Raw genomic sequence first — 10463 nt, 5'->3', positions numbered from 1 at the left:
CACCTGTGGATGTGGCAACAGTCTGAGTCAAACATCATCAACTGAAACCAAATACTGAGAAAGACACCCACAGCAAGAAATCCAAAGGTTTATGGTTTACATCGTTCACACGTTCTCTCAAACACCCTTATTAATTTTTGTCTGTTGTAATGTGTTATAAGATTGTAATTGTTGTTTTTTTGTCTGCTGGTCACAGGGAGACAGGTCTGGATCTGATTAACATACCTCTACTCGGGCAGAGGTGTGTTTTACTCTCTCACACATTTAATATCACATTTTTGTCTGTGAAATAATGTTTTTGTCATTTTTTCCAAATGACTGTGCTTGATTTGGTTTTGTGTTTATCACATACATAAATTTAATCAAAATGAACAAAAGAGCTGTCCCGTTATCATTATTTTGTCCAATTACTTTTATTTAACTATTTGTCGATGGGGAGTCCAGTCTGGACAGATGGAAATGCTGACTTAAAGCTCATGGACCGCTTATTATCCACCAACAATAGAAAACTAATGTTCTCTGTGGTCAACTCCCAAGTGAGGATGTGCGTAATTGAGTTAGTGTGAAGCAGAGCGACTTTGAAAAAAGTATGTTCAGGCTCCCTGCGCTGCAGAGATAAACTGTTGCTGCCCTGTTGACATGCATACGCTTAGCTGACAAAAGGCCCAGTTTCCTGTGGATGGACTGGCATTTAAATGTCAACACTATACTGATACATTTTCTCACTCTCCTAACTTCCTTCATGTTGACTTAAACAAAATATTAGATAAAATAAATTTAACTATGCGTACTATGCATGCTTTACTTAAATAATTAAGAATTGTATGTGTGAATGTTTGTGTGTGCATGTATTACTGCGTCAAAAGGTACAGCAAACATCATCCTATAAGGCTCACTGGGCTAGAAATTCTCAATTTCAGCTTTTAAGGACAGCAGAGTGAAAAATTAACTCCAGACCTCTGCTGAAACATAATTTTCTCTCACTCAGACTATATTTACTGTATCAGCACCTTTGTTGTTACCAGCCATTATTTGGTCCCTTTAACCTGATCTTAAACATTTAGTATTACCTGACTGCCAAAAACCATTGTGCGCATTGTTGTGGTTCACCACTAATTTGCTAGTAAAAGCATAGTGTAGTGGTGACATGATTACGTTTGTTTTTAATTCCCACATGATACTGGAATGATACTGGTCAGTTAAACTTCTCTTCTTTTTTTATTTTTTATTATTTTTTGTAATTTTTGTTTTCCAGGTGTGTGTAGCTGCAAACGACTGAGTGAACCATGGCACAGTTCCCTACCACATTCGCAGGTCAGTATGTGTGCGACTGACATGAATGTAATCTATTCAGACAAAATACAAACTAAAGGTCGATCCGACAGTAAGTAAAAAGTGTAATTGACCCAGAATCAGAAATAGCCACGAATGTGACAAACAGTTGGGGACAAAATGCAGAAAATTGAAATGAAATGAATATCTTTTTTTATGGGTTTTTATGTGATGTGAATGTGAAATGTGGTGTTGGCAGAAACGGAAAAATGTCTGTCTTGGTTCTAAACAAATGAGTTATGTTTCCCTGCAATTGTAAATGCAGAGAAATATGACAGGATGAAGTTGTTAGTCAGACCTAACTCATAACCGTCTCTGATCTAGCATTTTATTCATTTAGTCAAGAACAAGCGGAACAAAGTCTAAACTTGACTTTCAGTCCTGTCCAGTGTGCAAAGACGTTTAGAACAAGTTTTGTTGCTTGTTGCTTTTTTTAAAAAAGAGTAGCTAGAGGGTTCCTGGTAATCTGAAAAGTCCCTTGACGGGAGTAGGTACATTCCGAGGCAGTTTGGGTTTGGGGGATAGTTTTCCCCCATGTAATCTCGGTGGAAATGCTCTGGTTTTTTAAAAATCCCGGGTAAATTAGAAAAGTTCCTGTGGTGGAAAAGGGTCTAAGCTAATGGCAATTTCCCACTACACGGCCCTGGCACGAGGCAACAGGTTTTTTTTTTTGCTTTTCCATTAGCACCTGGTACCTGGTACTTTTTTTATTACCTGCTCTGGTGAGGTTCAAAGCGAGCTGACTCCCGGGCCACTGATTGGTCAGAGTGCATCACAGGAAGAGGCATGAGCAAGACGTCCGACAATTTCCGACGTTTAGCAAAGAAATCTCAATATTTAACAGAGGAGTCTGGTGTATTTAGCGATAGTACTGCTGAAAGCCTGTGATGGCGAGCGACGAGCCACATCACAACCTCTGCTGCTGTATTTCAGTTGTATTTCAGTGATTGTGTCAGACTGAGTCTGTGCTCTGGTCACACATGAAGTACTGAACAAATCTTTTGAATTAACTGATTCTAAGGATTCAGTACACTGAAAACAACTGCTTTACAAGTCACTAGTCACTCGTTTCTGTGTCGCATAGTCAAAGCAGTCAAGGCAGTTTCATGCAGCATTGCAGTGATGACTGTGCCCACATTGAGGAGGTACTATAGTAATGGAAAACAAACTAAACCATGTAGTCGAGCCATTTTGTGCCAAGGCATCAGAGACTTTGTAGTTTTGTCACAGTTAAAGATCCAGTGTGTAAAATGTTTGATGTTTTATTGGCAAAAATAAATATAATACCCATAAATATGTTTGCATGCGTGTAATCAATCAATCAATCTTTATTTGTATAGCCCACAGTTTAGTTTGTCTCACGGGACTTCACAGGGTTGGTAACATCCTCTGTCCTTAGACCTTCGACCAGGGTAAGGAAAAACTACCAGGGAAAAAACCCTTGTAACAGGGAAAAGGGTAGAAACCTTAGGGAGAACCACAAGTGAGGGATCCACTCCCTGGACGGACAGACGTGCAGTAGATGTTACTCAAAACATACAATACATAATGACAAGAATAAAAAGTGAAAAGTCTTTAGATGCCAGGATCCATCTGGATCACAGGGTTTGTCACAGCCTGTAGCGAAGGCTGTTGTGGTCAGAGACGGGCATAACAGAGTCCTCTTTCCTGTCCTGACCTCATGCCGTTCACTGGTGTCAGCAGAACTGTAAGAGATTAAAAAATCAGTTAGAGATGTGCTACATGTGGATTTATGTGCTACATCTCATGGGGGGACATAGGGTAAGTGGTGAGGGTTGAGAAATCGTGTAAAATGGCTTTAAATTATATATAAAAAAAGTGGAGTTTGAAGCTTAAGCCTTTTATTTGTACATGTGGAAAGGACCCTGCTTTATGGAGGCCGCCATCTTGCGACACTATGATCGTTAATCAGCCCGAACAGACAAATGTTTTAAAGAGGAAGTCAGGGAGGCAAACGATGACCAGCAGCATCCTTCTCTGATGCAAAGACAAGAATTCCCCTTTGGATACCGTGTCGTCTCACCATTAGATTTGACTCATTCTTACACACTGAACCTTTAAAACCATAGTTGTATACTGGATAATACCCATGCATGAGACTGTACTGATAAACTACATGAAAAAGAATCAACAAAATACTTCAATGTGTCACAGTCAGTTGTGGGGAAACACACCAGTCTCTGACTCAGTCCCTCATTCATTCAGATGTTTCTTTCCCCATCAGCCTCGGAGTCGACGCCCTTAAGTGTTACTTAATCGAAAACAAGTGGAACTGAAACTCATGACAGACGCATTCTTTTTGTGCCTCTTTTTACTGACTCCGTCTGTGTGTGACTTAGTCTCAGCCTTTGGGTTTAGTATCTGACCTTTAACTGTGTGTCTGTTTCTTTTCTGTGTGTGTGGCAGGTCCAGATGTGTTTCTAATCTCAGTGGATGAAAGAGCCAAACATGATCAGCAGTTTCACAGCCTCTCTCCGACTGCCGGGGGTTACATTACAGGTAACTGCATCCCTCCATCCCTCTAAACTCATCTGATCTACACAAAACACAGGAAGAGACACATTAAGCAGACAAAGTCACAGAAAGTCTCATTGAGGCACAAGCTGTGCTGCATAGTAAAATGTATATCAGTATAGTTTGTTGCATTCAAAGTAATCACAATAAAGGAAACTACACCAGTTTTCCTTTTTTTGTTCTTTTTTTACAATTCCTCCTCCTCCTTTTCCTAGTATGCAGCACTATCAGCTATATCTTTATTCCCTATTGTACAACCTCTTTAAGGTGGTAATGTTGTACCATGATTCACTCTACCATTCTGTGTATTAGGCGTAGTTGTACCACTTTTGGCCAAAGAGAGAGTCACAGTCCCAAATCAGTATAGCAGAGCTGATGTTGTGTTGATGTTGTGTTACATATCACACCTTTGATTGTGAAATGCCTGTACACATCATGTACCTTGTCTGCATCAATCATGTCACCTTTATTTAACATGCAACAGACTCTCACAGACGATGACATGTGGGTTTTTTTTATTAATTGTTTTTTTTTTCATAAATTATCTAAATGACCATATTCAAATTATTATTTTGTCCACATATCAAAGATATCCAGTCTACATATACAAAGTGAAAAACACAAAACAAAAAATAACAATCTGCAGTTATTAATCATTCAGGATATTATTTGTAGCAGCTGATTGTGCTGTGTCCTGTGATTTCACATCTTGTTCCTGTTTGTTTGTCAGGTGATCAGGCCAGGAACTTCTTCCTCCAATCAGGACTGCCCCCTCCCATCTTGGCCCAAATCTGGTTAGTAACACAGCTGCGATGTTGCAACTAGCTAACAAACTGACAAATATTCATCTTTTATTATTATTGTTGTTATTATTATTATTATTATTATTATTGTTATTATTATTATTCATTACATTTCTAGTGCAACCAATGCGCTTTACAATTGATTAACACATTCTCACTGGTGGTGGTAAGCTACATGTAGCCACAGCTGCTCTGGAGCAGACTGACGGAAGCATGGCTGCCAATGTGCGCCAAACGGCCCCTCCGACCACCAAGAAGAGAAAGTTGCAAGTTTGTTTGCAGCAGTAGATTTTTTTGTTTATCTTCCTGACCACGTGTGTACCTGCAGGGCTCTGGCTGACATGAACAGTGATGGCCGCATGGATATGTATGAGTTCTCCATTGCCATGAAACTCATCAAACTGAAACTCCAGGGTCACCCTCTGCCCCCAACACTTCCTCAAAGTATGAAACAGCCCCCCCTGCCTTTACCACCACAGAGCGGCTTTGGTAAGAGATGCACACAATAACACTGCGCTGTGTAGTCTTGTAATTGTTTTTACTGTGATGATGGATTTGCTGCTTACAGTCAACACAGAACAAAACACTGCTATGACCTAGATGATATCTTTTACCACTAATGTGGCAACTGTTGTAGATCAGAGTTTTTTTCTAACCTTGAAAACAGGCAGTGGTATTATACTGCAGGATGAGTCACTCTTGTTTTTCAAAAGTTGCATAGGGAAGTTTGCTATCTGTATCTCTATTATGTCCTCAGTACCGGTCAATATCATAATAATTAATAATAAGTGATAATGATCCTCTCTTTTAGGTTCTCCTTCACACTCCACTGGCTTGTCTAATTCAGCCTCAGATAAACAGTGTAGGTTCCTCTCATGGACAGATAATGTCTGTTAATCATCATGTGCTGCATCTGTTTATTTTCAGGCCTGCCTGCCATGCCCCCCCTCCCTCCTCCTCTGACAGGCGTACCCCCTCTACCCTTGCCCCCCCTCCCTGTCGGGGTGTCTCCCCCTTTGGTCTCGTCTGCCCCACCACCCCTCCCCCAGCCCATTGCCAATGGAGCCCCATCCACAGGCATGATGCAGCCCATCTCAGGCTTCTCCCACCCAGGTAACATAACATGGTGTTGAAATATTTGTGTTGACTATGTAGCAAGTATGGATGAAGGAAAATGACTCACATCAGAGATGTTTGCTCTCAGACAGCAATTGAATCTCTGCTTTATATGTACTGTTGTATTTACAATTCATGTCTAAAAGTTACTTAGAACTCGATCACTAAGGGTGCTTTCAGACCTACAGCATTTGGTGTGCACCAAATGTGTTTGGTCTGCTTCATTTGCGTAGGTGTGAATGTAATCTCGGTACTTTGGTGCACACCAAATCAACCGGTCCGAGACAACCCCTTCAGGCAGGTCTTTATCTGCCTTACTTTGGTACGGTTCCTCTGGTGTGAAGCAACCAAGCCAAATGGGATGAAACGGTATAGTTTAATGCATTATGGATATGAGATCAGATATGGGATTACCCCAAATTTCCACCAGACGCGTCAGTTTTGCGCCGCCCTCTCCCCAACGTCAATCCCCACCGAGCATGTTACAGCAGCACAGGGCTGCCATGAGCGCTGCCTTGCGAGCCAGCCGTATTCAGTGAGCCAGTGATCAGCTCTGGTGACCGATGCACTGACGCGCCCAGTGGAAATCAGGGGTTAGTCTGGTTCTGGTGCCGATGGTCTATTTTGGTTAGTTTAGAACTATGCATATGTGAAAGCAAACTGTACACACGGCTGTTTGCTACATACACTACATACACTGTAGTGTTAATATACTCTTAAATGTACTCTTTCATCTCTCTCAGGTCAACCTGTCAACAAATCTTCTTCGTTTAATCGTTCCAGTACCAAGTTACAGAAGGGGTCATCCTTTGATGCTGCTGGGTACGTTAAGTCATCCAAAATGTTCTATAAAATGAGAAATTGTTTGGTAATAAATTGTTGTATTAAATATTTTTAGTTTGTGTGTTTCACTGTTAAATTACTTTGTCTCCTGTTCTTTTCGTAAATAAACATAGGCTGTAAACATAGAACTTGCATATAATCCTTATACACGTTGCTTTGCTCTGTGATAATTCCTGTTTTGTTTACTCACTTTTTTTTTTATTCTTTGTTGTTTGTCCCAGCAGTCAGCCCCCCCCTGACTGGGCCGTTCCTCAGTCCTCAAGGCTGAAGTACAGGCAGCTTTTTAACTCTCATGACAAGATGATGAGTGGACATCTTACTGGTGCACATACACATATAAATCATCATTTGGGACAATTTCTGTTATCACTTTTGCCGCAGCATTTCATTTTGTGTTTGAAAATGTTCCAGGTCCCCAAGCTCGCACTATCCTGATGCAGTCCAGTCTTCCTCAAACTCAGCTTGCCACAATATGGTCAGTGCATCAAATAACTAAGTTCGTTAAAATTAGAAGATCCATTTAATAGACAGTATAACATTTTCTATTTTAGGAATTTATCAGATATTGACCAGGATGGGAAGCTAACAGCTGAGGAGTTTATCTTGGCCATGCACCTCATAGATATGGCTATGTCAGGGTTACCTCTACCCCCTGTGCTACCACCAGACTATCTCCCACCCACATTCAGGTAAGTAATGTAACCAAATACCAGAAATAACCGACTAAGTGACAGCTGTATGTTAGCATATTCACACAATAGAATCCCCAAACATGTTCATTTAAAAAAAAAAAACATTAGAAGTTGATTGAAGTAGGTCAAACTCAGTTTTTAATGATTCGTGTTTTACAAACAGCATAAACCCGATAAATATTAATGTATACCTTTTATTTTAGACATTTTTACACTATGTTTGTCTATTAAAGGCGTGTACGAAGCGACAGTGTTCAGTCGGACCAGAAGAGCGTCCAGGAGGAGTTGGAGGAGGAGATTGAGAGCAGCCAAGACAAGAAACTACCAGGTCTGTTCCCTAATGTTCAACAGAGATGCATCAACTACAACAATTAGTCTGTTTATGTATAGGTGGTAGATGTTTGTGATCACACTGCTTCTTTATTGATATCAAGTCTTTTGGTGCTTTAGCAAAAACGGTTAGAAATGTTTTTCTATCTATGCCTTTTAAGTGTTACTTTCTTGGCCTCTGTAAATGATTTATATTTACTAATTTTGTCTCTCCACAGTAACATTTGAGGACAAGAAGAGGGAAAACTTTGAGCGGGGAAATCTGGAGTTGGAGAAGAGACGTCAGGCTCTGCAAGAGCAACAGAGGAAAGAGCAGGAGCGACTGGCTACACTGGAGAGAGAGGAGCTGGAAAGGAAGGTCGACTGTCTGTTTCCTCTTTTTTTTTTTTTACTGCCTGCAGTAAAATTTAAATTCATCATGGTTATGGCTTGTGTAATAGACATTAATCTCCATCTGGGATAGTAGCCACAGCACTGCCTTTGTTCTACCCACTATATCATATAGCGTTTGTCACTACAACCCACTTCCAGTGTGCTACAGTTAGATATGGTCAATATCTACCCATCTGAATCACAATGCACATTTCGGTGCCTGAGCTATTGTCACTGTTACCTTCACATCAGCTCACTTCTAGAGGTAAGAGCCCGTGTACACGAGCAGCTCTACCAGCTGCAGCCTGCAGCACGAGCAGCTCTACCAGCTGCAGCACAGTTGTTGTAGTTCTGTCCACGCCCACATGGTGTTAAAGGCGAGCTGTGGGGGAACAGCGGCAGTTTTAGTTGAACCGAAATCCTGATCACTGGGTCTTGGCAGTGAAACAAAGTGCCACATGCCTGCTGTGTGCTTTTGATTTGAATGTCTGCTCCCTCCTGGTCTAAGTAGATCCAACACAAACCAGGAAGTTATACTGACTTACTTAGGCCCTTTGCCCCTGTCGGAGCATAGAACACTGATGATATTCCTCCAAGTTATGCACATATATGCAAATTTACTCAGACTGGCTTCAGGCACCGTTAAAGCACCAACACCATTTGAACGTATAAGTTTAACATTGGAATAGGAAAAACACCAAACCCAATACAGTAACTCGGTGGTTATCCTTCAATTGGAAGATTGTGGGTTTAATTCCCAGCTGTGCTAGTCTAAATGCCAATGTGTCTTGCTGTATACATGTGTAAGTGAAGGTTATGAATGGCTGAATGGCAAAATTGTGTGGCTAATCTTATTATAACTTATTAAAGTTATTATTTAACTTTATTAGAAGCTGAAACTAGTTGAAATTTGAAATTAAAGAAAGCTGACCACTCATAAAATTATAGATTTGTTTGTTCTGTCAGCTCATTTCTGTGTGTCTATGTTTCAGGAGCGCGAACGTCTGGAACAGGAGAGGAGAAGGCAGCAGGAACTAGAAAAGCAGCTGGAGAAACAGAGAGACCTGGAGAGGCACAGAGAGGAGGAGCGACGCAAAGAGATAGAGAGAAGAGAGGTGAGAAGAAGAAAAGGCGATTACCTCGCATCTAGATTTCAACTGAAGAGTTCTAATTGGGGTGATGATGTGTAATTACATCTGATGCAGACAACTTAAAAGCCTTTCACTGCTCAACAACACCCACTGCACATGTTAGCTCTTCTATTTAAAGCTTCAATGACACTCCTTCAGTAGATTGTGTGTTATGGAAAATGACATGTTTAATCTAAGTATTTTAGTCATTATGTTGTGAAAATAAACAACATTTTTGTTGTGTGTGTTTTATCTGTCTAGGCTGCTAAGCGTGAATTAGAGCGCCAGCGTCAGCTGGAGTGGGAGCGCCAACGTCGCCAGGAGCTTCTGACTCAAAGGAACCGAGAGCAGGAGAGTATAGTGCTGCTGAAAGCCAGGAAGAAGACCCTGGAGTTTGAACTGGAGGCTCTGGTAATCAAACACAGACATCCACACTTTTTTGTGTGATTTTTGACCCTGAATTTCACCAACAATGTTTGCAACTCACTTATCAAAGCTCCAGTTGGTGCACCATTGACAGTTGCTTCAGAGACACTGATCAATTTCTACCCTGTTTGAATTATAGTCCAAGACGTCAAATTCTCAGGCCAGTCATAGACCAGGACGAGGTTAATTTTGGGCTGAACTCCATGCAGGGATAAAACACTGGGTAGGAAGCAATGCCCCATGACAAAATGAGGCAGTGATTATTCACAGTTATAACGTATCTGTCACTTGTCACCTCTGGCATGTGTGACCAAACATGGCTCAGAAACTGGACATGTGTGTGTCCCACCATTGCAAATCAGTCATGTGGTGTGATCTCTTAACTTCAAGACTCCCCTTTGCAAGATAGCAAATTGTCAAGTGTGGACTACAGCAGTCCTAAGACTTTGAAGGTCATGATCTTGGCTTATGGAAATTGTGTAAACAGAGGCACATTCTCAGTAACCAACTTAAACAAGCCACTCACAAGTTACACACAAGTTAGTGAGAGGACATGCATGTGTGTGTGGCATGAAAGTTTCCTCAAAGAATAAACCAGAAGCAGAAAAGAAAAAATATTTCTTGCACCCATTAGTGAATACATTTTGTACCCATTTTCATACTTATACACACTTTTTCTGTACTCTAGAATGATAAGAAGACCCAGCTGGAGGGCAAACTGAAGGATGTTCGCTTTCGTCTGTCAGCTCAGAGGAGAGAGGTGGAGCAGACCAATCAGACCAGAGAAACACGCATCGCTGAAATCACACTATTACAACAGCAGCTGCAGGTACACAAACCCAAACAGACATTAACTGGTCAAACAGACATTGTACTAGGGATGG

At 41.1% G+C, this 10463-nt stretch overlaps 1 protein-coding gene across 1 annotated transcript in view; it reads left to right on the top strand.

Annotated features, from left to right (window-relative positions):
* Positions 1-211: 211 nt before the first annotated feature.
* itsn1 (intersectin 1 (SH3 domain protein)) overlaps positions 212-10463 on the top strand; it is a gene marked incomplete at its 3' end in the record, with an annotated part of 49480 nt that continues 39228 nt past the window's right edge. Inside the window, exons 1-15 of the mRNA XM_083897612.1 lie at positions 212-241; positions 1256-1314; positions 3760-3852; positions 4598-4661; positions 4999-5159; positions 5598-5783; positions 6530-6608; positions 6851-6951; positions 7041-7108; positions 7185-7318; positions 7555-7649; positions 7870-8009; positions 9016-9138; positions 9415-9564; positions 10268-10408. Coding sequence (XP_083753738.1) covers positions 1287-1314; positions 3760-3852; positions 4598-4661; positions 4999-5159; positions 5598-5783; positions 6530-6608; positions 6851-6951; positions 7041-7108; positions 7185-7318; positions 7555-7649; positions 7870-8009; positions 9016-9138; positions 9415-9564; positions 10268-10408 — 1563 coding nt within the window. The 5' untranslated portion in view covers positions 212-241; positions 1256-1286. The remainder of the gene's footprint in view (positions 242-1255; positions 1315-3759; positions 3853-4597; positions 4662-4998; positions 5160-5597; positions 5784-6529; positions 6609-6850; positions 6952-7040; positions 7109-7184; positions 7319-7554; positions 7650-7869; positions 8010-9015; positions 9139-9414; positions 9565-10267; positions 10409-10463) is intronic.

This window comes from Microchirus variegatus (genome assembly GCF_963457635.1).
Source record: "Microchirus variegatus genome assembly, chromosome: 11".
NCBI classification, from domain to species: Eukaryota; Metazoa; Chordata; class Actinopteri; order Pleuronectiformes; family Soleidae; genus Microchirus; species Microchirus variegatus.
Note: the sequence above shows the minus strand (reverse complement) of the source record. Positions and strands in the feature narration are given on the sequence as shown.